The sequence below is a fragment of the Phaenicophaeus curvirostris genome, chromosome 2, assembly GCF_032191515.1.
Source record: "Phaenicophaeus curvirostris isolate KB17595 chromosome 2, BPBGC_Pcur_1.0, whole genome shotgun sequence".
Taxonomy (NCBI): Eukaryota; Metazoa; Chordata; class Aves; order Cuculiformes; family Cuculidae; genus Phaenicophaeus; species Phaenicophaeus curvirostris.
This window is the reverse complement of record NC_091393.1, coordinates 34446966-34474564: the sequence shown is the minus strand read 5'-3', so window position 1 is coordinate 34474564 and position 27599 is coordinate 34446966. Positions and strand designations below refer to the sequence as shown.

The 27599-nt window shown below is 35.8% G+C and overlaps 1 protein-coding gene across 2 annotated transcripts in view; it reads left to right on the top strand.

The window, feature by feature from the left end:
• The window catches only part of LOC138717811 (autophagy protein 5), a 79000-nt gene that overhangs the window by 29054 nt on the left and 22347 nt on the right, over positions 1-27599 (top strand). For both annotated transcript variants that reach the window (XM_069851670.1, XM_069851671.1), the window contains exons 6-7: positions 4300-4394; positions 22160-22277. In XM_069851670.1, the coding sequence (XP_069707771.1) occupies positions 4300-4394; positions 22160-22277 (213 nt within the window). The remainder of the gene's footprint in view (positions 1-4299; positions 4395-22159; positions 22278-27599) is intronic.

Below are 27599 nucleotides of genomic sequence, written 5' to 3'. Positions count from 1 at the left end.
ATGAAACTAATTTTCCTAATTGCCAGAAGAACATTGCCCCCAGGTCTCAGGCCTGAGAAAGAGGCCCAGCATTGAAAATTTCAGCCTGGACTAATCCTTAGTTAAAACTCCATAATATTAAAAGGTTCAGCAGTTACTATTAACAACAAGCTATGACTGGAGTTACTAACAACTTTTTAACGTAACTGTTATAAATTTGGATTAACTTCAGTGATTGCTAAAGGATATCCAGTCTTGCGTAATGGAGGAAATTAGAGTTCTCCAAGTGTTCCCCTATAACGCCCTTTTTAAAAAAGGACACATTAAAAGCCTCAGCAGTTTCAGGGACATTAAATGCATAATGTGGCACTCTCTATTTTTTAATTTGTGCTTGAGGTTTAATTTGTAGCTTAATTTCTATACAGAGATTATTGTGATGGTTGACATGAAGTCCTTGTGATTTTGCCAACTTTTTACGTTTCTGTGTGTATGTAAATATGTATTTTCAAAGCTTTCTTTAGACAGCTTTAGATTCTGTGTATCTCTGCAGTATTGAAGGCCAACCATGTCTGGTATCTGAGCATACGGTGACTACATTTCTAATAAATGAATGCTTATAAATATAATGATTTAGCTGATAGATTTTTCAACTGGATGGCTCCTCCGTTATTTGGTCACTAACTTTCTGATCTTTGACTTAAAATACAGGGTCCAAAGTTATATTTCCCTTTACGCAAAGTTACATAGCAAACATCCTCTCTTGTTTAAGTAATATGAATAGTGGAGTAATCTGAAACTTTTATGCTGTCACTAATCTTGCTTCTGTTGTAATCTTATTGCCATTAATTTAAATATTGTTATTCAGATATGAACATCTGCCTTTTGCAAGTGCTTGTTTTCGCTAATACAGAAAGTCTTTAACGCATCTGCACTTTCTGAAAAGCAGATGGATTGTGGAAAACAAAAGTAATCGGATTTGACTATTGAGGGAATTCAAATACTGTGTAGACTGCATAAGCTTTTCATGAGGGAGGGAGATGAGTGTATAAAGTGCTTTTGCTGGTAGGTACAGAACAATTCTTTGTTTACGGGCTTGATGAAAACTCAGTTTTGTTTTGATTGTCAAACTTCGGGCCAGCACCTTCTGTCTTTAAGTCCTGTCTAGCCAAAGCACTAATTAGTTCTTATAGCTTGTCATAGCATTAATAGCTTCCTTAAGTCTGTTTTGCATAAACAGGAGGTACTGACACACATAAATGGAAGAGTGATGAATTCTTTTGCTTATTTTTTCAAGGGGACTGGGAAGGGGGTGTTGGATGATGTTGGGTCTTTATGTTTGTTTGTTTTAAGCTTTGAATCTTAAGGGTTCTGTTAAAGTAGTTGGTTTGGATTTTCTATTTTGGAACTTCAGGATTCTGTCATTCAGCCAGTGCTCCTGATGCTAATACAAGCCTTTTCCAGGTCATATGTACGAGTATACAAACTGGATAGCTTTTCCTGTTGCTTACTTTAAAAATGTGTGTTAGTTTTCTTACACCATACTCTGTTTCCTATAGTAAAATGATTGTATCCATGGAAAGACATTTGGAGGACAGCAGTCTTGAGATTATGAGGATGAATTAGCTTAGATGTCTTCAGACAGTGCTATACAGACAGTGGAGATGTGTCTTAAAATAACTGACTTCATTATGTCTAGTTAATTTTGTAGTAAGGTTTTTTTTCCCCTGGAGTATCAAGTGAATTGACAGAATATACTTCATTGCAAAATGCAACAAGTTCGTCATTCAGTGTCACAGGTTTATTACTGTTATGTTTAGAAACTACAGAAACTATTAGGAATTTAAACATCTTGATAAAACAATTGATTGTGTTAAGCATTGTCTGAGCATTCAGAGAATAACCTGAGAATTCTACATTTGTAAAAATAATTGCCTTGAATAAGGTTTCCTGCATGATTTCTGGAAGGTGAGGAAGCTGGCATGAAGAACTGTACTTTACCACTGTAACACTTCTGTTCTTCAAAGACTCCCTTGTTTACCATATATGCTACAAGGGATAATATACTGTAAGTCTGCTTGTTCAGAGTTTCTTGTTCTTCTGATCCATAAGATGTGTTGCTCCACTGTATTGAACTTTGAAAACAGTAAGCCGTTTACATAACTTTGCTAGTTACTGTAATGTGAGCATTAAATAATAAATGAAATCAATATTTGTTTTATTTTTGCCCAGGTAGGGTGTTTCCAAATATGTAGATTCCTTATTTGAGAGTCTGCTGAAGCTCATTAGCTTAAGTAGGTCTTGATTGTTTTGCTTTGTGTTTCACTATAATAGCTTTATCAACTGAGTTTGTAGTGGGATGTGGTAATTGAGTATAAATAGATCAATGCCTCCTGTAGGAGCCCTGTCCGTGCAATATGTGGTGAAAGCTGTAAGCCATTCTCAACATTGTTTCCAAGGATGAGAGAAGTATGCTAGATCTTCACCTTCCCACTGACAGAATTCATCAGGAGGATGCAATCATTTTTTGTGTTGGACTTAGAATCATAGAATAGTTACGGTTGGAAGGGACCTTAAAGTTCATCTAGTTCCTACCCCCTACCATGGGCAGAAACACCTCCCACTGGATCAGGCTGCCCAAGGCTGCGTCCAACCTAGCCTTGAACAACTCCAGGGCTGGGGCATCCACAACTTCACTGGGCAACCTGTGCCAGTGCCTCATCACTCTCATAGTGAAGAAATTCTTCCTTATTAGTCTAAATATGCCACTCTCCAGTTTATATCCATTGCCCCTAGTCCTCTCACTACAAGCCTTTGTAAACAGTCCCTCCCCAGCTTTACTTGTAGCCCCCTTTAGTTACTGGAAGGTTGCTATAAGATCTCCTGGGAGCTTTCTCTTCTCCAGGCTGAACAAGCCCAAATCTCTCAGGTTGTCGTTGTATGGGAGGTGCCTCAGCCCTCTGATCATCTTTGTAGGCCTCCTCTGGACTTGTTCCAACAGCTCCATATCCTTCTTATGTTGGGGATTCCAGAACTGGACACAGTACTCCAGGTGGGGTCTCCCAAGGGAGGAATAGAGGGGCAGAATCACCTCCCTCGACCTGCTGGCCACGCTGCTTTTGATGCAGCCCAGGATATGGTTGGCCTTCAGCTGGCCTTTTGGGCTGCAAGCACACGTTGCTGGCTCTTGTCAAGAAGCACTTGCTGCTAATCAGGAAACAAGGATATGGAAGTACTTTCCGAGATAAGTATCAGGAAATGCTCCCGCAAGATACCTGGCATGAATTTATTTATGATTTCTTGGAAATTCCTGCATTGTGACAGTGAATAGATTTCTGAACGTTACCTGGCTTCAGGGCTCTGAATTCTCTAATGGTTATGTGGCCAAGCTTCTTGAGAGTCAGCTGAACATTGTGCCAAGGAGAGAAAATCTGACCACATGTTACTGTTGAAGAAACTGCATTTGATGTCTTGAAGAATTAGAGCGTGTAAGGAAACTTATCCCTTGCTGTTCCCCTTCTGAAGCTGCCTTCTTCAGTAAGGCTAGTGGCAGTTCATCTTAGCTTTTCATGTTCCCTTCTGTCACTTTTGGTATTGGTTGTTTGCTTGATTTGAATAATTGATTTGCATGTATAGAAGGCTTTACTGTTCTAGACCTATGCTGTCCTTAATACATTTTAAGTGCAATAAACTATTCAGTTCTTGTAATGTCTGAACAGGATGAAATGGTGTGCTGCCTCAGGCTACTTCACTAAACCTAGTTATTTGGATAGTATTAACAAAAATGTGTTTCAAACAAACTTCTGTTTTCAGGTTGTCATGAAACTGGCAGTTTATTTTTCTGATTTATATAATACATTGTTGAAGGGTTCTTATAAGACCTGCGTATCCAAATAGAAAAACTTCTTGAGGAGTTTATACTTCTTTAGTTTGTCTGTAGTTGGGAACAATTAGATGATTTTAACAAACTGTGAGACGATGTGAACCAGTAGCAGTAGAGATGGAGGAATGGGCACTGTTAATTGAGTTAATGAAATCCGTAATTTATGGCCCAGTATCTACCTAGCAGTGGGAGATACGATATGAATTCATGTTGCTTTCTCTTTCAGTTCAGTAAGTTGCCATATCACTGTTTTCATAGGAGAATGCAGATGACTTACCTTTGGCTTCAGGCTAAACAGCGAAGGGATAAGTGGGAAAAAAATAAATTCATACAGGTCAAACTTATGTAAGAAAAGCTTGCATGTTGTTCCAATCATGTCTCATGTACTTCTTTTAGATGAAAAGGTATGTTATTAACAAAATCCAATTTTACCTTCACAGATAAATTTGAGCAGTTTTGGGCAATAAATCGAAAACTCATGGAGTATCCCCCAGAAGAGAATGGATTTCGATACGTCCCATTTAGAATTTATCAGGTAAAAGACAGTGAAGTAAAACCACTTTTACCTAACTCTTCCACAGAGGTGTTGTATACCATAATCTGTTTTCAGAGTTATACATTCCCTTTTCTAACAACATGGTAAAACTTGTGCTTTTCTTTGCAGGACCCTTGAGTTGTATCAATTAGCAAAGACTAAATAGAGTGTGTTTGTTCTAATAGGTCATTATCATTCATTGTCGTAAGTGTGTAATACCTGAGAATGCTGAGGCTGCTATACATGATGTTAGTTTGTTTAACAAAGCTAATTCTGTCATTAAAAATAACTGCTGACTATGAAGACTGCTTTGGATGTAAAATGCTCTCTTTCAGAGTCAAACATTTCAGGAGCACCACTTTTTCCCTCAACCACTGTGTAGGCTTTTTTCTTGTTGGCGTTGGTGAAAGTGACGGCATAGGTCTGGCATCTAGTTTTTACCTTTCTCTTCTAGTGGTATATTTTACAATCCTAAACTAGCCTTGAATAATTTTTTTGTTTTAATACACCCGTGCTCTATTTTTCCCAGCAGTTTATTTGGAGACATGTTTCTTGGAATCCTTACAATGTTTTGATGTCCTCTTAGTTTCTATAGCATTAAGGTCATGAAGAAGTTTGGAATTAAGTACAGTTAAAAGCTTTTACAGAGCTCCTGTAGCCTCTCTGTAGTTCTGCTCTGTTTTGTCTTTGAAATGTTTTCACGTATTTACATTCAAGTTTTGCATCTGTACCTATCAAAAAAAGTCATTTATTCATAGCACTGAATAGTCTGATACTACTTTATTACAGGTTTTAATGACCATGCAAACCTGCACAATCCTGCAATGGGACTGAAGTAACTTTAATGTTAGAAGACATTTACTGTCATAGTGAAACCTTAGATCGAGAACGGAAGTCAGTTATTTTGTCAGAGATCATAGCAGATGGCAAGGTTTGTATAAGTATCAAAAAATGTGTCAGAAAAAGTAGTCTGCTCACAGAATTTTGTTTGGTTGGTTGCCAAGTTGTTTGTTTGTTCTCTCATAGGGTTTTTTTAAGTCTTTTCATAGAAATCACTTAAATGGGTTTTCAAAATGGAGATTTTTTGCTGTCAGAATTCTGAATAAGCTGTGAAGGAAATTTTCTATTATGTCACATGTTTTCATGCTAGTAAAGCTTTAAAAGGGAAAAAAAAGACCTAATTCAGTAATATGTATCCCTCTAGCCAGTAGTACATACTTATCTTGATTCTCATTACTTTTTCAATTGGAAAAACTTACTTGCTCTACTTTGAACTCAAAATATGAAACTAAGAATAGAAGACCAAACACAAATAAAGATGTTGCTGGGACAGCCTTTGAGAAGGTTGGTGTATATTATTTTCAGTAATGCTTTTCTTAGTATTTCTAAATATTTTCAGTGATGTTCTGTTAGCATTTCTAAATATTTTCAGTGATGTTTTTAAGAAAAAAAAAAAAGGAAAACGGATGCAGGTGTTTCTAGCTTTGTTGTTTGGTTTGTTGGTTTGTGCACTGATTACTGCTCATCATAAAAGTTTGTTTGGAGGAATTTTCAAAAAGTGTTAGAACAGGTGAGATTATTATTTGATTCCAAGCAAGTACTTAATTGCTGTAGTTTTAACATAATTTTGCAGTACTTAGCAACAAACTTGCATATAATTCAAAAATATTCTTAAGATATGTTTAACTCCCACCCCAATCGCATTTGATTTCTATTAGTGCTGGTAGAAGTTAGCTTTGCTTTCTAATTGATTGCTTGCATATCCCCACAGAAATACCTGAAAGCAAATTTACCTTAGGTTTGTATTACAGAGGACAATTATTCCCTATGTGTTTTCACACAGTGTTGTAGATACGGGTGGATAGCAGGAATTACTAAGCATTGCTTTCAGTGAGGGGAGTTTCTCAGCTTAGTCTCCATATCTTCCATCTTCCAAAAATTATTAGAAGGAAATTCTGTGAAGTGCACTGCCTAGAGTGTGTTTTGGCAGTACGAGGTGGGTGAATTTCTTTTCCTGCAAAGAAGTGTACTAGATTATGGTATCAACTAAGAAAAATCAGTCTTAGCAACAATTAAATGTTACTGGGAAATGTTGCTGCAGAAAAATGCATGCAATTAAGTGATCTTGACATGCTTTTCAAGGCTCTTTCAGTTGTAAAGCTTGTCTATTAAAATAAATTTCTAAAGAATAATATGAATCATGCCTCATGTGGTATCCAAATCTGATGGTGTGTGGGGGAAGAAAGAAGGCAAAAATACGAATGCTGTACTTGGGTAAGTCAGAACTAAACTAACCACGGGTAATTTTAAAAGGATCTATCCAGAACCTCTTCTTCTAAGTGTAGCAGCTAAGATTGGATCTTGACATCTACTGTTAGCCAAGAGACCTTGGGGAGTTATTACCAGCTTTTGTAGTCTAAGCTGTGTCCTATGGAGCTTGTCCCAGATGAACCTTTGACATAGGTGGAAACTTTTTCTACCAGAGAAGGTTTAAAAATAGTGGTTATATTTTTGTGACACTTTTACTTACCTGCGTCCAAAAAAAAAAAAAAGTGCCTTACTTCATCACTTCAGAGGTATAAGCTGCTGTGTCTTCAGTCAACAGTTGCACTAAAACTTCTTTGCCTTTTTATATGATAGTACTGTTGAGTAGAGTGCTATTTTCACTTGTTCTTTAGTAGCATAAGAGAAAATAATAGTAATGTTTTGTGTATATTATGTGTTTAAAAGCGTTGCTTTTCTTGTACGGTATTAAAGCTAGTTTGGCTTGAGGACTTTTTCCCTGTGTTTATAAGACCAGCTGGTTTTGCACTTTCTAATTGAATAAACTGCATGGCTGACAGTTGTCAGGAAGTTTTCATCAGTCTTTGGCTGCAGGCACTGTGATGGGGCATATTAGTCAGGCACCAGAAAAGTGTCTCTACGTGCTGATAAAGACTACCCTGAGGAACTGCTGTCTTACTCTGCAGATGGGAGCACTCTGACTCTCAGTTGTGCACCTAGTTTGCATTGATTCCTGAGTCTGGGTATTTTGTTCTCTCCCCATGTCGTATGCATCTGCTTGCTGTTGCTTGCTCTCTCCTTGCCAATCTTCTTTCTTTTCTCTGGAGTCTGCCCTATGACTATATAGGATTTACGAGTGTAAATAGCATTTAATTCTTGAGAACAAAATTACAAATTATGTGAAAGAAAATGTTTTAATACAATTCATGATAAGTTCTTCTGATCATGTCAAGAGTCACGCTTGGCTTAAGGCAGGCTGGCTGTTGTGTGTTTACCAGCCCAAATGAGGATGATCTGGGATTGTTTACTTGTTCCTTTATTTGAATACTGGGAAATGCCATGGTACTGGAATGAGCATTTCCTTTGCCTCTATTTTCTAAGAGATTTAGGTTAATTTCATTGCCTTGTTACATTGTAGACCTTAACTTTGAAAGGTTTTTCCTCCCTGAATAAGATGGTGTGATTAAATTGTACAGTCACAAATTGTTTTGATGTTTTTCTACCTTAGTAGTGTGAATGAAATTCTCTATACTTAATAGTATATTGATTAAATCTGACACTTTGGTCTTTCTGTCAGAGTTGCAGTACTGAGATGCCTAAATAGTTTTAAATGTCTGCCATGACCTGTCTGCTAAAAATAGCAAAGTGGGAGAGGGAAATTAAGTGCTCAAAGATGTTCATTTGTTGAGACAAATATTAATAATCTGAAGCCCAAGCATGCCCCTTTCCAAAGTAATAGAAGAATATTTTATTCATATTTCTGCATTAATTGGTAGAGCTCAGATAATCAATTGCAAAACCCATTGCAAGTATGCAAAGTGGCGTCACAGTTTGACCCAAGTTGTGACAACTACTCAAACTGACCAAACCAGATTGTCTGGAAAGATACTGGGTCCACCTGTAAAATTTTCAAGTTATGACGACTCCATTCTTTTTTGCTAGTGGGTTATTAATTTTTTTTTTTTTTTTTTTTTGTGAAAAAGGCTCTGTTGCATTTCAAGGCTGAATTTGTCTGACTCCAGTTTCTAGATTTTGTTCTGCCTTATACCACTTTCAAGTTGTCTGACTTTCTGACCTCACCTCAAAGTTTGCTTACAGAATTATTTCAACAGCTTCGTTTTTCTTTGTTTAAGCTGGATCAATTGAGCTCTTTAAGCCCCTTGTCATGAGGCTTGCTTGCCAGTCCTGAAGTTTTTTTAAGTAATCTTTTCAATCACTAGCTGATATTTTGATAATCCTTAAAATTAGTATTAAAGTTAGGAAGAAGTAGAGTCTGAAAGCACAGTTTATTTCTATAGGGGTTTTTTTAGATCAAAAATACTTCAAGAACTGCTAGGACAGAGGTGAACTACTACTTGAAACTGTAAATCTGAAAAAGTTTATGAAAGAAGTGGAAATGCAGTGAGTGGACGCATCAAGCAAAAGAACTAGAAAATTTAAGTGCTGTTAACCTGAAGAGGGCAGCACAACACAGCGAGTTTCAGGATCCCATTGGCTTGCGCAAAATACTCTTGACTAGACCTGTGTGTAATATCTTATTTAACTTTTTTCTTTTTTACTAAAAATGACGCTTTCTTAAAGGACCTGTAGAAAACAAATTAATTTATTTCTTAAAACCTTCCTTTTACCAAGAGGGAGTTAGAGTTAGTAGGAAAATAATGTGAAATGATGGTTGATCTGTGTAATAGAGCTGTGCTCAGCCCAGTTTCTGTGCTGAAAAGAAAAGTGGACTGATTCATCAGAGAGTACACACTTATTCTAATAACTTAAACACCAGAAGACTTTTTACCAGTTTTAAATTACTTCAAAATGAAAGCTCTATGAATGAGAAAGTCTAAAAGCTGTGGTAGGTAAATGTTTTCCCTAGTGTCTCATTATTGTAGGAAAAAAAATTGTATCGAGTATTACATATGGGAAGCATGATCCGTAAGTTTCTATGAATATGTGTTTTCTGAACTTGATTGCTTAATTCTGTGCTGAAAGTAATAGCAGTTTGACAAGCTTTTGCTTTGAGTTGGAGGTCACTGTCACCCCAGTTGAGGTTGCATAATTGCGTAAGCTTTTCTGGTCTATCTAAGTGCGAAGTGAAATGAGCTAGCTCAAGCCAGCGCTGCTAAAGATGACTTTTTTACGTGTTTAGTATTAAAGAATGTCCATGCAGTCCTTTTCTAAAAGACTTAAGGAACCCATATGCAGGATCAGCCCTGTGCTTTTAAGAATCTAAGCTCGGGATGAGGGCTGTCAATCAGAGTTGAAAAGAAAAAATCTGATGATATAAACTATATTTGCTGTTGAAGATGTGACAAAAGTTTACATACATACTTCCAAGTTATCTGTAAAACTGTCAATCTGCCTAGTTTGAACTGTTGTAAAAGTTGCAAAGAGCTTGGGGAAGGAGGCACAGAAGAGATGTGGCTATAAACTTGGGTAGCTTCTCTGAGCCATGGTCAAACTGTTAGCATGCTGGATAGTTTTAAGATAGCTCAAGCTCAATAGGAGCTACAGGTATCCTTGAGTTCAATGTAGATGTTGTTTGTATACAAAGAATAAAGTAGTTTTGCTTGTGTGGAAAATATTTTGTTGAAGTTCTGAGTTACATTATAGCTAGTTTAAAGCAATTTAGGAATACATACTGGATTCTGCATAATGGGGAAAAATAGGTAGTATTTTGTGTTAAATCTTTTTTTATATTATGAGATTCTTTTAGAGAAGTCTAGGTGTAACAAACCAGTAGCATCTTGGTTGTTAATAAATTGTATAAGCAGTTATATAGGGAGTTTTTTGTTGCTGGCAAAAGATAAGGCAAAATACACTGAGTTACAATGAAATATTGAACTTTTTTGGCACAAAAAAGTTGTCTAGTCCTAATATGAGAATGTCATAATCTTACCAAATATTTTATACACTCCCCAATCACAAATTTTAGTTACTTTTTTAGCAAATTGTTTTTGCATAAAACTCTCATTTGTCATCTTTTCTCTGAGTTGTCTTATGACAATGAACTTGGATAGAAATAAGTTTATGTAAATATTCATGCTACAAATTTGAATTTAAACCATGAGGTTTGAATTCTTGTGGCTCTATTTTCTTAAGTGGTTTCATTAAGGTAGTACTCCTGTATATTTTACATCATCCTAAATTTGTTATGTAAGTTAATATATGCATGCAGTTAAGAATAATTGAACTTTTCACCTCAGCCTTGAGTGTTAATTCTTAAGAATATGAATACGTTGAGAGGCTGGGATGAAGAATAAATGAAGCAGTAATCCGGTTGTATTGGATCTGTGTAGAGTTATTGCTGGACCTTGTAATTTAAATGCAGTGCTCACTAATATATTGCTGGCTTTCTTTTGATCATTACAGCTGTTTTACTCTGTTTAGTCAACACCAACTGATTTGCCACTTTCACTACATATCTTGTTATGTGGTCAGGTTCTTATTTTATAGCAAGAGGGGTTTTTGCTACCTGAAACTTGCAATCCGGAGCTGTATTCCTCTGAGATTTGGCTCTCGTAATCTCACATGATAGCGAAAAGAAAACCCCAGTTTGTGAACTGCAGATGTGGAATTTTTTCTTCAGAGGAGTGAAGAATATCATCTTTGAGGGTTGCTTATGCGGCTGTGCAGCGTATGCATTGCCTGTTGCTTAGGAATTAAACTAGAACAAAGCCTAGCCTATGATGATGATAACGATACAAAAAGTTAACTCAGCATAGATGAAAGTCAGAGCAATGCCTGTTTTGATTTGTCAATATCAATATGCAATCTTATTCTTAATTTGCTTATTTTTAAGTAAAAAAGGTAAATAAGGCAATTTATTATTTGCCTAAAATTGAAGATTAGAAATTATAGAAAGTGTTCCCTTTTTTTGGAAGTTCAAAGACTTCTATTTACAATTCCCAGAAGACTTGAAAGCAAATTGTACACAGGTAAGTGTGGAATGAACAAACCTACAAGAAAGTGGGATATGAAGCCATACTTCAGGAATACATTATGAATTAGCAAATAAATTTCTGAAATTTTGCTCTTCTTGACTATAGGAGTTTCTTCTAGTTAATAGTTACTGCAGAAAGCTATGGAGAATTATTTGTTTTAATGCTTTTAAGTAGATTGAAAGTGTTATAAAGTATTGTACTACTCATTGCTCTTAATCAAACAATGTAATGTTTGCTTTTGTGGATGTAAGTCTTTTTCTAAAGTTGTTTGCTTCATAGGTAGTCAGTACTCAATTGTTTACTTTTATGCGAGGCTTAGGTTGGCATCTGCACATAAGAGACTGCAGATGTGAAGAGCACTATTGATTTGTTGTCACTGACTCTTCAACTGCCCTGATATTTTACGAATTCAATACATAAATCCTTTTCTGAGGAGGAAACTTAATACCTAAAGGCTATGCTTATATCATAAATGCCTTTGTCTTCAGTGCTCAATAAAAATGTTTCTTGGAACTGTTTCTTCTATTTAGGCTCTTATTTCTGGCCTTATGGCCATTGCCTGCTGTCTGTTCTGTGCGTTATTACTCTTGAGCATTGATTTCCTTCTGCTTCTATGATCTGTGCAATTCACCTGAAGTTAAATAATGCAAATTCATTTTTTCAGGGAACATAGGGCTACTTTTCCTGCACAAGCAAATTTAATGGATCATTTGAAAAAACAGGCTATACGCAGAACGTGGTTCAGCCATGCTTGTTAGGTATTTTGACATGGAAGAGGTTGTGAGTGGTAATTCTGCACCTTTTGGGATGGAACAGGTAATGGAACTTCTAGCAATATATACTCTTTATAAAGATGACCTACAAGGTGTAACAGGACAGTTGCTGTGGATAATACTTGTTCCAGGTTGTCCTAAAACCCTTTTTTTTTGTCATGTTCTGCCTCTTGATTTCGATGCCCAGAGCTCTGTCTGTTTTTCTTAGACCTTTCTTATAATGCAGCTTGTAGAGCATCATCACCTTTCAAACCTTTGTTCATTTTTTCTTGCAACACAGACTGGGTAGCTTTCATAGTATTACAGATGTACCCTTTCCCTGTCAGCAGTGTTGTAGCACAGGTGGCACCCAATGAAATGCTTATTTAGAGAAGGAGTTTGTGTTTTTAGATTGTTGTGAAGCAAAATTGCTGCCTCTAGATTAGGTAGCTGCACTGTGTTTTGGATTACAGCATGTACCCCTTTAGTGCTAGAGAGTTTTAACCCTTTCTGGCAAAGGACACTTAGTTGGATATATTTACTGTATCATAGAATGGCTTGAGTTGAAAGGGACCTTAAAGATCATCTAGTTCCAACTTCCTTGCCATGGGCTGGGACACCTCCTGCTAGATCAGGCTGCCCAAGGCCCCATCCAGCCTGGCCTTGAGCACCTCCAGGGATGGGGCAGCCACAGCTTCCCTGGACAACCTGTGCCTGTGCCTCACCACCCTCATTGTGAAGAAGATGAAGAGTTTTTCATTTACTTAATTACTGATAAGCTTCTTACAGATCTTGATCTCTCTTTCTCTTTCCTCTTTTGTGAAAGATTTTTTCCTCTATGGGGATACGGTGAATAAGTCTGTTCTTGGTGCCTACATTACTATTATCTATTTTTAAAGCTTCAAGTAAATCTTTAAACCAAAAATGCTGGGCTATGCAAGCTCTTATAGATGGTCCTTCTTAAAGTGTTACTTAAAAGAACGTTACCTTGGTTTGGACTATCCTAAATACTTAGGGTTTTCCCAGGTAAATATTCAAGGTGCTAAGTTGCCAGAGTCTTGTCCATAACTGGATGCGTCCTAGACTGAAGCTTTGTTGCATATTTGTGGTGTATTGTGGGCTTTGTCTTTTGGCATTGACTAGGGAGAGTCCTTTAGGAGAGTTCTTAATCTGCAAAAAACCCAAAGCACTGGCCACTTCAGTACAGCATATTTAACCATGTATTCAGTTAAGAATCTTCTCCGAGTTGGTCAGGATACAGGCAAATATTGCTTAGGACTGAGTCTCCCTCAGCTTTAGCAATGTTAGTGGCCATCTTGCAGACTTGGGGGGATTTTTCACACATTTGTTGTTTTTTGTTACGTTATGGAAAAAATTAACATGGCTTTGGTGGTGCTTCAGTCTTCAGTTAACAAGGGACTTTAGGACCATTCTCCAAGTGATCATGCTCTGTAAGGTGTACTGCTTGGAGTCACTCAAAGCGTAATGAGCGTTTTAAGGGTGTTCTTTAACACACCTTGAAGAACAGATGTACATTCTCAACCTATCATCTGTTCAGCTGTTTTCTGACAGAAATCCTGACAAAGTATGAAATTCTTGTTTGAGAATCGATGAAAGAGTAAACTCAATCCTTCCATAGATGATTTGGCAGCTTGAAGATTTTCTTTGGACATAAACCACATTTCAAATAAGAATTACTATAAAATAATCCGTGTTTCCCAACACCAATAGAATTTTATCAACCATTTGCAGACTTTCTCAGAAACAAGAGTATGAAAATACCTTACTTATAAAGGAATATCATGGCTTTTCTTAATTTCACAGGTCTACAACCACTCTTACATGAAGTAGACTCAAGTATACCTAGTGGGACTGAGGTTCAATGATAAGAACTTTTTATAAAACGAACAGATCCACTTCATATGGAAGAGTGTACGATCTCTGGACATCTCATAATGATCTTCATGTCTGCATTAATAAATGTGAAGGTTCTTATAGATAAGGAATTGGCTGGATGGTCGCACACAAAGAATTGTGATCCAAGAGCTCAGTGTCCAAGTGGAGACTGGCTATAACTGGTGTTCCTCAGGGGAATGAGTCCAGGGAAGGGCCATGAAGATGCCCAGAAAGCTAGAACACTTCCCATAGGAGGCCAGGCTGAGAAAGTTGGGGTTTTTCAGCCAATAGAAGAGAAGGCTCTGAGGAGATCTTATAGCAGCTTTCCAGTACTTAAAGGAGGACTACAAGAAAGCTTATAATATGGTGATAATTCATGTTCAAAATCTAAAGGATTTCTAGCTTGTGTAATACTACTAAGAGTGTTTTCAAGAATAACGGAATTTTAACTTTACTTGGTATGTGTACAGGTTGCAGTTTTGACCGCAAGTTTATATTTTCTTAGTTGTGTAAAGCATACAAATGTAAGAAAATCAGTTTGAGGTAATTTGGATATACGTTTTTATAGGAGAAAAATTATCAGCTGAATAAGTTTGTCTTTCATGTTATGTGTGATTTTTTTAACAGTATGTGTCATTTTCATAGCTTGTACTTTCATGCGATTTCATGTCTCAAGTGTGAGAAGTTTTAAAGATGTATCCAAATACACGTTTTCTTTTGGCTATATTAAAGCATATGTACAGGTATTCATAGAATTATCTTAAGCTTCAATGTAATGATATACTTCTGCATTACTAATCTATGTGGCTGCTTTTACTATGAATGAAATATATGAAGTTTAGCCTGTTGATTTAATCTCTTTTGTTTTGTTGCATGTATCTTATTAGGGAGTATAAAGTTCCTGTTCGTCATCATAAAGACTTTTAACTTCATGAGGAAACCAAAGCTTCCTTCTCACCATGTAACTGCAGATATCCTAATACAAACTAATGCAAAAAGTAAAGGGTGCATTTTTTTCTGTAGTTTGTAGTCAGGTATATAATGTAATTTTTGCAGCCACTGAAAATATGTAATTTATAAGCTCAATTTAATATATATTATGGGAAAAACAAGTTTTGATTTGTTCTGTATGTTGACTTTACAACTAGTCCTGCAACTCTAATTGCATCTTGTCAGTGAGTGTCTTTTTCTGGTAATTCTAGGTAGGTGTGTTAAGCATATTTATACTCCTTTTTGTCTTATGGTTTTTAGTTAAGTAATGGTTTTATATGTCCAATATATAACTATTTAAGAAGTTTTGTCAGTTCTGTTCTGTAGTATGGCGTATCTTATTCTCTGAGCAGTGATGTGATGTTGCAGGTAAACAATTCAAAATTCTGAATGGTAACAAGCAGTGCTAGCCTTATTAAAAGCGCACAAAAACTACAGCATCCATTATATGGAGTTTTCAGAGGCTAATTAAAGAAATACTAGAAATAATCCTTTAATTTTCTTTAATTGTGTTAGTTCTAACAGCTTGGAGAGTAGGAGAAATGGAAAAATCATTGAAGGTATGTAGTAAAGCAATGAGATGTCTGGGAGGGAGGAGCCCTGTATAGCTTAAAAGATTTGAAGGAGGGGAGAGGAGCAGCGGTTACACAATAAAGACAAACCATGTTGTTGTGTTTTATGCCTCTTGTAACAGAAACTTAAAAAATCCTTATGACATTTGTAAGGTGACAGATTTCAAATGGATAAAATAATTCCCTTTTTTTGTGTGTATGTGTTTACTTTAGCTTGTTGAGCAGAATATCAAGGATGAACCTCCTGCTGTAAGAAAGAGATGCAATTTAAAGGATTTTCATAGATGAAGGAAAAGCGGAGTTTCTTTCAGTGTGTATATGTATTTCTTATTGAGTTTAACTTCATCCAGTCACAGACTGCTTGTGGTGGAATTTGATTGCAGGGGAGAGCTGCTTGAAATGTGGAGGAAGGAAGTTGTAACTTTCATTTAGTTTGTTTTACTGGGGCTCTGTGATGACTCTTACAACCTATTGTTTTAATATTTCAAATAAAGGCTAGCAGAGGGAAACGGAGGACAGCAGTTACTGACTTTTAGTAGAGTATCTGTAAAGGTATAAAATAAAGGTTAAATCTGGATAATCAGTTTGAGGTCTGTTATTTAGAGTTTCTTTAGTCTAAACTGCACTAATATGCTTTCTAAGAGAATGGTATGTTCTTTTTAGCAAAGAAATTGGCAAGGACAAATTGTATGTGCTGGCAACAGCGTAACCACTGCTTCTAAGGAAATGATTTAAAATAAGGGGACCGTGTTCTAATTAAAAATAAATAGATAAAAATAGAAAGAGGTATTTGAGTGTGTTTCATTCTGATCCTGCTTGAGCATTGAATTTCCTGATGGTAACCTCTCATTTTGTCACTGGCAAGTTCCATGTAGCATGAAATGCTGTGCTCCCCATTGGCTCCCACTGTGTGTTGTGGGTCTAAGTTAGACTTTGTGTAATGAAAAAAGTGGGTTTACTTTTTTTTTTTTTCAACTGGGGCAAGCTTATAGAAATATTATCAGCATTTGAATTTCCTCCTTTTTGTGTGCTATCATGATCAGAAAGCAGTGATTTGCCAATGAACCCTTAGAGCATTAGCCAATAGTGTTACAGAGTGTTGGACATTGAAACAATTCTGAAATAGTTACCTTGTGTTCTTCTCACAAACTAAGCCAAAAAGAAAGGAATAAAATGAAAGGTATAAAGCCCATCTTTGTCTGAAAGTCTGGTTCTTGCACTAGAATTGTTTCATTGTAAACATGTGAGCATAAAAAGTGAGAGAACAGCTTTTCTTTAAGCTCCATGCATGCTGGTAACTTTAAGAGCTCCTAGAGAGTCTTTGGAGGTAAATAAAAGTCAGTTAAAGTGGTTTAATAACAGAATTACAAATTCCATCCACGTTGTTGGGTTTTTTTCCTGCTCTGTGGACTGTTAGCATTGATTTTGATGTGTTGAAGTAAAATAATCACTTAAGGAAATGGAATGAGATAATTAATACCTCTAATGCACAAGTCAATTAACTTAAGGATTTAATTAAGCAGTAGGAATAATAGGTTCCTGACTGAAGCATTAAGTGACTGTTTATGAAATAGTCAGTGGAGGAGAAATAGGGTATAAATTTTTTTGAAGCAAAATATGAGGACTCCAGCTGACAAATCTTTCAGAATATAATTATTTAGAAGCTTAAACTTGAAGGAAGATATGCTGGGAAATAGCAGCAATTGTGAATAAGGAAGTATTTTAAGTTAAAAAACACCAATTAATAATAAGATTGAACCATTGGAGAACATATCAATTTAATGAGTCTCATGTATTTTTTAATTAGAGACTACAAGTGAAAGGGAGAATTTGAAGTTTAGCATAATGAATTTATGTCTGGAGTAGCATTTCCTTCAATATGTGCTTGCCTAGCTCTTCTTTGTCAGCTTTTATTAATTGAATGATGAAACGGGAATCACAAGTGTCAGTTAAGCAGTATTGATATTTTTAGCAATATGATCACCTTCACTCTGTCATGGAGTTCATTAGGATGCGAGTATCACAATAAAGTCTTCTGTCGTCCTAGCATAACCTTAATGTGTCTTAATAGGTGGAACATAAATTAATACTTCAAAACAATAAATAGGTTGTATGAACAAGAAATACGCAGGAGAAGGGGAGGAGGAAGGGACTACTGTAGGTCTTGGCCAGTTATTTATACAGAAATATTTTGCAGCATTTGATTTAACTTACGAAATTAATCTTTTTGAGTTACATTGGCCATTGCAAAAGCAAATAATGTTTAGTTTTCTTTTTGTTTAAGAAAGAGTCTGGTTGGAAATGGGAAGCTTAGAACAGCAGCACTGAGTGGTGGGGGAAGAATTAGAGGTCCATGTACACACAATTTTGCTTTTAAAACGTTTTAACATCTGCTGTGATCACCAGCTTATGAAGCCTGTGGGGATCCTAGTAATGCAAATTAATGAGCACAAGCTGGACTAAATCTGCTTTTGGATTTCTTTACTGTGAAGTCACCTGTTAGTTTTTTTTTCAGATGGTGATAATCATTGTTTGCCCTACTGTTCAAATGTTCTTTTTCCTCGTATCTCACTGATGCTATTTGTTGCATAGATTGCCTTGCTGGATTGTTCAGTCCATCTAGTGTTAGCTCTTTACATACGTAAAAGCTCTCTCTGATGTGCTATTTTTTATTTATTGGTGATTTTTTCCAAAATCCAGTCAAATGTTTCTATTTGCCTTAATATGCAGGTATCAGGATATAAGAAATGAGCTTAAAAGCCAAGTAACCCCTCTTAATATATGACTAGTTTCTGAAGGAAAGCGAAAATATGCAGCTGAAGCAACTGTAGATAACATCATGAAAATCATAAAAATTCAGACAAGAAGTAGGGGAAGTTCAGGAGGGCTTAGGTCCTCTTTCTGCTTTTAGTTCTATCCCATTCTGACACCTTCTTTTTTACCTTTTTTATTGGTGATTTTGAGTCTTAGCTACCGCTTCTATTTAATCTTTCAGTCTGATAACCTGCCTGTATAATTTCTAGGGAATTGAGTCTTTTTTTAGCAAAAAACAACACCAAAACAGAAACATTGTTTGTGCTGTTGCCTTACAATGAAGTACAGGGTGATTCTGGTCTAATATTAAACAAAGAGAAGCCCATCATACATACCCAGAAATACCAGCAGAAAAACTGTTTTGGCACCAGTGAAATAGCATTATTTCAGATGGGGCTTTGGAGGATCTTACTTTGAGACAGATGTTGTATTATGATGATTCTGTGACTACAGTAATTCATCATCTTTTTAATTAGTCACTTCATTGTGCATTCAGATTTGGAATTGATACCATTTCTACAAAGCAGAAGACATCTTAGAAAATACATAGAAAATGTAGTTTTGAGTAAATATTTAATAAGACTTAATTTTATTTTCAGGGAGTAGTTAATTTTTCCATACTTTCTTTTTTTATATAAAATAACATGCAAACTCGTATTACTTTTAAAGCTTCTTGCTTGAGTTTGAATCAGTTTAGACAAAGTGATAAATTAAAATTTAGTGTGAAGAGGTTTGTTACAAAACAGCACAAACTATGAACTTGACAAGTTACTGAAAATATGATGGAAGGGAAATCTCAAGTTTTACAGTTTCAGGCTGCCAGTTTAGGCATATGTGGGAATTATAAGGAATTTTTTTTTTTTTTTTTTTACTTTGTGGGTTCAATACTTACGACAACTTTTATTTGTTTGAATACTGTTGGAGTAGCAGCAGAGAGGTGTTTAGACAGGAAATCCAAATCCCTTCCTCTAGATGGAAATACTGGTAACTGGGATTTTTCTAGGTTAAACCCCAGCAGATCATGTATTCTGGTTTTCATTTTAAGATGCATCCTCTATAAAACATCTGACTAATTAAATTGTGGGGTTTGTGCTGTGTTTGATGTTCTGTTGATTCTTCTGTTGATTCTGAAAAGGACCAGACAAGCTTTTCTTTTTTTTTTTTTTTTTGGCAGGATGATAGGGAAGAAAAGAAGTAAAGGAGTTAATTGCTTACACAATACATAACTATATAGCTTGTCTCTGATGCTGTCAAGCTTTATGCTGCCTTACAGGGCCTTTCAAAAACTTCCCTCACCTGTAACTCTTCTCAGTGTCAGTGAACCTAAATATAGGTAATTTTAATCTATTTTTTATCCTCACTGTAGTGTAGTTTTGGTTTCACTTGTCACTTTCCTATCACTGTTATTGTTTAAACCCTCTTTAAAAAGAGCAAAGTCTCCCTTTGTTCTGCAAAGCACAAGATTTGTGGTGCTTTGTTGTAGTGTAGAAGAATGAGAAATTTCAGTTGCGATAAATCAGTCCAACTTTCTAGAAAATGTTATCTTGGAGATGAATATTTGCTTTCATAAAAAATCGATTATAAATTGAGGATGTGCTCAGTGTAAAATGCATTGCAAATTTTGGGCCAGGTGATTGTCGTGTTATGTTCATGTACTTGAAGGCATCTCTTTTGTATATCTGTTATCAGCAGTTACTGATTGACTCTAACCTGTTGTGTCCTGCAAATGCATCCAGCATCTTTTGAAGAGCTCACAGCTACACTGGGGCTAGAGTGTAAACTAAACTAAAAAGCGCTACATTCTGTTGAAGCCATGATAATCTTAGTAGGAAAAAACAGTGGACACTGTACAAATACATGCTTTAGGCTTAATGTAGGTTATTTAAAATCATTGTTAGTTAACAGTGATGTCTTTGTGGGCCAGTTTACAGATAGTACTGTTTTGCGTGAGTGATTAAGCAAATATTGTACAAAACAACATTCTGTAAGTGGTTACTCATGCTGGCTATTCCTTCATATGTTGTTATAGTAAATACCAGAGTAGAAAGCTGTAGTTGGGTTGGGCTTATATTACTAAGCTACAACACTTCAAAAGGGGTGATGGTGAGATTTTTTTTAAATTATTTATGCTCCTAGATGACTAAACTACTCTGAAAAGTTATCCTATAAACATTCTAGATAGTAGGATAGGACTTTTAACTCCCTTAATGCATAAAGCATCTACTGCATGGGAAGGAAGATGTGTCAACATGTTGGGCTAATACTCTTCCTGTAGGATTACATTTGTTAACCACAATCTTTGTATAAAAACTTGAAGTTACTTTTATAATTTTAACACTGATGGAGACCAGTGATTTTTATTTACATTACCACATCTGTATCGCTGAGCACTTAAAATAGAAAATTGAGTTAATTTTCTAGAATGTTTCATGAGGATATTGCTGTGCAGCAGTCAGCAATAATGTGTGAGATGTTAGAAAATACACCTTTGGCTTCTCCTGCTTGTCATTAAATTATGACAATTAGGAGAAATTTATTGTAATTTATTAGTAAATAATGAGAAACTGCACAATGCATTTAAGAAATTCTTATCTTAAAATTCTATTGATGATAACCACCTTCACCTGCATCCCTCTTTTGGTGTTTATTTCCACTTCTGCTACTTGAGATGGTAAGCATTTGGGATTCTATTTAGACTTCTGTTAATAATTGATTATTTGCTAAAAAATAAACTCGATAGAAAAATGTTTTCAATATAACAGTGTTCTAGGGTTTTTATCCAGTTTGGGAGAAACATTCAGGTTGTTAGGAAAAAAAAAAACATTTTCCTGTCCTTTCCTTATCAGATGCTTGCTGACCCTGGTATTGCTAATGCAGATATTCAAAGAAGGGGATTACCTTAACATGACTGTAATTCTGAAATAGACACATCAGTAGGTCCCATAAGCTATTTTGCAGCTTCTTCTGCAGTGTTGGGAATCTTACTGCCTGTGTTGTGGGCAGTGACTGCCAGTCGATTTGCTTTCTTTGTCTCTAAAAGAAGTTGCAGTGATGTGCAAGATCTAACAGGACCCATCGTTGAAGTCATTCTGAATTTCTGTGCATATCTGTGGCAGAAATGGGGCATGCATATTCTTTCTGACTAATTCCTTAAGTAAGCAGAAGGCCCTGGGTTGTATCTCAAAGGACCACAGTTTTGGGATTTTTTTTTAATTGTATTCTGTTTCTTTTGGTTGAAATAATTTGATTTTTTTCTTAACATAAAATCTGGGGGAAAAAAAAAATTCACCTGGCTTTGAGCAATAAAGGTACTTGTTTGCCATTGCAAATGCTTAATGTGTTTCTAAAAGAAGGAAGACTATTGCAGGAGGTATTGGGTATTTGTTACAGTATTGTTCTGATTTGGCAAAACATATAGGCATATGTTGAGCTTCTGAGTTTGTGGTCACTGCTTGTTTTACCTAAATCAAGAATATATTGAAATGTTTTTTTCAAACAGATCCTATTCCCTTAACAGAAGAGGTTTTGTAGAGTATAGAAAAGAAAAAAAAAAGAATATTTTAACACTTTTATGTTCATAATACTGTTTTTAAATTATCTTTGCAGTTTTCTGGAGTGTCAGCTTACTTTCAGTTGTTAACAAACTCCCCTACTTCTTGTTATATGAATGGAATGCCAGAAGTGGGGAAGAAATTGAATGAAACGTATTGTTCTGTCCTGTCTTCTGCCTGTCTCAAATACTAATAATACAAACTTGGATGGTCCTTAAATTGTTGATTTTGCTAATTTTGTTATTTATACAGGCAACAACAGAGAGACCTTTTATACAGAAGCTATTTCGACCAATTGCTTCGGGAGGACAGTTGCGTACTTTGGGAGATCTGCTAAAAGATGTTTGTCCTAACGCTATCACCCCTGAAGGTATTGTAGAAATAGCTCTTGTCCAATAAGATCTTTTTTTTCTGTTGTTTCATTGTTGGTCTTATTTTCATATGAGGATTTTGGAGGTAGACCTATGTCTCAGTACCAGAGTTTCAGATTTCCTTCCTGGCCCTTTAGTGTCCCTGCTATACATCACCTGTAGTGTTTGGAGGGGACGTGATTGAGTCCTTAGGCACTCCTGAAAAATTAATCTCTAGAGTTTTATTTTAAAATTTATGTACTCCTTTGCAATCATACTGCTCTTACTAAAAGCATTCACGTGTTATTTTCTTCATTTTTAAAAATATTCTTAAAACAAAGTCAAGAGAAGTTTTATTTTAAGTTATCTTTAATGTGATAGTGCGTAAACTTTTCATATGTAAAACTCCAAAATTTGTAGAAATTGAAGATGTTTTCAGAAGCTCAACCTTAAAAAATGTAGCAGAAAAGAAATTGTTCTAAGTAAGTAGTAGTTTATGTGTGGTTACAAAGGAGCATTGCATGACAAGATGCCAATTGGTTCATGTAGCATTGCATAATTTCATACAATGGTGTTTGTTGATCAGTAGTTATTCAGAAAAACAAGCATTTCTGGTTGTTATTTTAGCCTCAAATATTGCAACTATTGGAACTCTGATATACTTTTTAGATGGAGTAAATGTAAAAGTTATGTAGTCTGCAAATTAAGATCAAAATTATTTAATGTGAAATGTTTTTCATCTCGTTCTTGCTGTTGTCTTATTGGTACCTGTAGATGGCTAACTTTTTCCTTCAGTACAATAAATGTCAGTTTGTTTTGAGAAATGCCTGGTATTCTACAGAAGGTCTGGGACAGTATTTACTGCTGTAATATCACCACCTTTTGACAGTAAAGCACTAAATATAAAATCAGTGTAAAAATCTGTAAGATGCTCATGTACATAGAAGTTGTGTAATCCAAAATCAAACAGCTGTAATGGATTTCTTCAAGTATGGTAGTTGTAGAGATTGACTGAAAACTCAAAGTATTTTTTAACCCCTGTTTAATACTTGTTAGCACAAGGAAACAATATCCAAAAGTAATAAAAGGTAAGAATAATATGGAATGTTGCTAACCATGTGTCCATTTTTCCTAAAGCTACTATAAAGTTTTGAACGTAACTTTAGGTAATGCTGTCCAAAAGATAAAGCAAGTTACAAATAGATACTTTACTATCAGCACAAGCAAGTTTAACCATCTTTAAGTACTTAAGAGTGAGAAAGCTACAGACACTGGTGAAAAGATACAAAGTGAATTAAAGAAAAATAAAGAGTAAGGATGGTGCGTTTTTACTTGGAAGGCAGTGGAGCACAAATTAGATGAAAGAAACTCAAAATGCATTTATGGAAAAGTTATTCCAGGATATAATGGATAATTTTTATGTGGATTTGCTAAACCTGCATGTGGGGAATGTGGTAGTTCCTGCCTTTATTAAAACTGAATATAATGTAATTTTATCTAAGTACCAATGACTTGCTTCCCATTAGCAGACCAACTTTTCAGATGTTAGCAAATGTGTTTTTTTAATTTCTTAAAAGCTAAAAAACCAGCCCCTGTAGTGTTGAGTCAATGAGGGGGAAATGATGATTACTTGGAAGAAAAGAAACTAAAATAAGCACTATCCATACATTTAGAAGTGATTTGAAATTTGAAGGAAGGACTGCCTTTTATTGGAATAAATCTGCTTAAATTTGGCCTAATTTTGATCCTTAAGATTCTACTGAGCAACTTGCAAACTTAGTTTAATGAATTTGATCGCTCAGATAGGTGTGAGCTATCTAGGATTCAGCAAAATTTCTCCTGTAATGCAGCTTTGTATTGTTGTGGTCTTCAGTTGTTCCTCATGTTCTGAGTGTTCTTTTCCTCTTCTGGTAGGTAACAGAAGGAAAGCTGTCTGGGCTAAATGCACAAAATAATGTGAAAACAATATGAACTCCTGAGGAGATACAAGGATAGACTAATACCTAGAGCTAGAGGAGGGGGAGGCAGACTGACTGAACTAGTAATTTGGAGAAAAATGACAGATCTGGGAGTCATTATATGTGATGGAGAGAATGACTATAAAAAAAGTGGTAGGATGAAAGAGATTGGGGCAAAAGCCAAAATCAGACATAACTGTGAACACCTGGACCAAGTAAGTGCAATAGGAGATGGTAAAAGGATGAGGGAGAAAAAGCATGGTGCATGTCAATTATACACTGAGATTGTGCAAGGCATCCGTGAAGGAATGGGAGTGGAAGACCTGCTGGCGATGTGATTTGGATGGTCTGGAGACTTGTTTGATTAAACAAATTGAATCAAAAGTTGGAAAGGATGGTTTGCACTAGCAGAATGAGAAGATTCAGGTGGATAGGTGGTCAGGTGGAGCTGGAGGATAGTGAGATAGGAGACTGGGGAAAACTTGTTCAGGGTTTGCTTTACAAGTAGGATGCACAATGCAGGAGTACAGAGTAGAAAATTCAGCATGCAACATAAAAGAAAAGAAAGACCTAGGACATAGAACAGGAAAAAGCAGAGGAAAGATCAGACTTATGGAACATGACCTGAAAAGATGGATGCCCGTGACAGCAGTGATTCTTACTGCTGAGGAGCATGCACAGGTAATGTCAGTGTGCTTAAGAGATGGAAAGGGCAGCAGTGGTTTAGGCTTGACTGCCTCATTTCATCAACTTTGCCAATAATTGAACTTTGATTATTCTCATTTGGTTTACTCCACTCATCTCGTTCGCTATTCAAGTGTAATGTGCACCATATTAAGTGTTCGTGCTCTAATAAAACTTTGAGCTATTTAAATATCCCATTAACTCACCAGAGTGCATAGTGCCTCTTCTGAGTTTTGCCTATAGAAATGTTAGCAGCCATAATGAGAATACACATCTCCCTTTTCTAAGAAGTGAACTGAACTCCTGAAACTACAGAACCCCAGCATGCCTGTACTGCTGAAGATTCTGTGAACCCCTGTTCAGTAAACACGTTTTCTCACTGATGCAGGTTCACCAAGTGTTTTACAAGCTTAATTTGTGAATAGGTACCCCATTGGTTCAAAATGCAGAGGAGACTAGAGCTGAGTGTTTCTGCCCATTGTATGGGCATATGAGAATTCAATTTTGCAAGCATTTTTTCTGAAACCTGGGAAACTTATGCATAAATGTTTTTCTTCTAATGTAGTTGCATCAATTTAAAGTTGAATACTTGAAATTTAGGAGATGTCGGAGTTGTAGGCTGCCTGTACAACCTCAGTTTCCATACATAAGGACACTGATGTCATACAGATTATAATCCCTCTCCACCTCTCATCTACCTTTTTTTTGTGTGAGACTTCTGTCTTCCTCTACAGGCTGCGCATGTTTAGTTCCAGGGCTGTGAAGTTAAAAATCTTCATTGTTGAAATGGTGGATGGGGAGTGGGTGTACTTTAGGAAGTATTATAATTCAGGTGGCTGAATACTGCCTTTAGGAATTGAATTCAGTTCTTTCTCTCTTGGGATGTTCATTAATATATGATACTAGGGAAGCTGAGTGTTAAAAACCTACCCATTTTAGAGAGGAGCACCAGGAAAATCCAGTGATCAGTGTGAGAGTTCTGCTGAACAGCTTGTCTGCTTGTGCTTTGAATCAGCAAGAGCTCTGGAGCTTTGAGTGTGCAAACACCAGCCACTCTCTGAAGTGAAGTTCTAGGCCTCTCATTACTCTTCTTCCCACCCTCCAAAAAATGAATACTTCTGGACATAATGTCTCTGACTTCAGTATGTGATCTATGAAATGATGATAATACAGTCTCTTTCCACAGGAAAATCTGGATGAAACAGTTTGAGGGAAAAATAACTTGTGGTCAAGACTGTTTGAAATTCATAGTGTTAAAAAATGTACTCTTTGGACCTTTTTTGGTCTCTTCCTATTTTTGTTCTTGTAAACTTTTATCTTTTGTCTTAATCTACAGTTTATATTTATTCTAGGCAAGGCATTAAAATAATGTTGTAACAAAACAGAGTATATTATCAAATTTATATTATAAAATGATAGCAAACTTTTCCATATCTAGATTTTCAGACTTTATTCAGTGTTATCAAATTTAGATGTACTTAATTTTTCTCAACAAAAAAAAAAAAGCAGTATCTCATCAAAGATATGCCTAAAGACATACTTGATATTGGTGGACCAAGTTGTTTTCAACCTTTTTCACTCTTGTTTTCAGAAAATAATTTGGCTGTCTTTCCAAGACTGCTTTTTACCACCCCCCTTCTTAGTGAATTAATGCATCGGTGACACTAACTGCATCTTTTTTGTCAATGTAACACAATAAATACAAGCTTCTCTTTCTGTTTTTCTCTCTTCTGTTGAACTTCTTTTCCCTTTTCTTCTCTGACTTTCTCTTTTCTGATGACTTTTCATTCAATTGGAAACTTCACGGTAACTGTGGTGACTGCTTATCTATGGCAATGTCCACAACTAAGCTTTATACTGTGGGAATACAGAGAAGATACGATTTTCAGACTCAGGATTTGTAGCCATATATACGAGCTGTTCCTGCTGCCAGATACTTGGGGACCACCACAAGAAGAGGGAGGGAAGGGTTTGAAGAACCACCCACAGTGCCTTTGCTTTAGGAAACATGGATGTAATTAAGTCACTCTTTTAACTGTGCTGAGAAAAAAATTTTCCATGAAAAATATATTTAAGTATGTGTGAATTGAATATATATGTTGATTACCAACTGTTGAAAAGACAATGTAAAGAATATCGTCAGAAGTAGAACAGGTTGAATAGTGACATAAAAATGCTCATAGTGAAAACGGTCTTTGTAAAACATTGTGTCAATACTACTTTAGACTGTTAAAGATTATGGGTAGCTGTTTAAATACTGTGTTTTATTTAAATTCACTTATGAAACTATTTATTCAAGGCTTTTATTGTTTGTTGAAGTGCTTTAAAAAATAAAAACTTGAGCAGTTACTATCCCCAACTGATACTTCCCTGTCTCTACTCAAACTGATTGTTTAATTATGTGTATATTGTCCTGTTTAATGAATGCTGTACAGTGCTCACCTTTCATGACTGCTAAATAGTTTAGTCTTTTTAAACTGTTGGTCAGAGGTTAGCTGATAATAGTTAGATAAGGCTTTTTGTCATGGACATTGTTAGAACAGAGGAAAGAGTGGCTTCTACTTAGAGCTTATCCTTTAGCTTTTCAGACAGCAGTGGGTGTTAGCTTGATCCTTTTTTGCCTTTGTGAGCATAACAGTTCGGAACTCATTTGTCAAAATGCATATGAAGAAATTTATATATTACTAGTAATGATCAGAA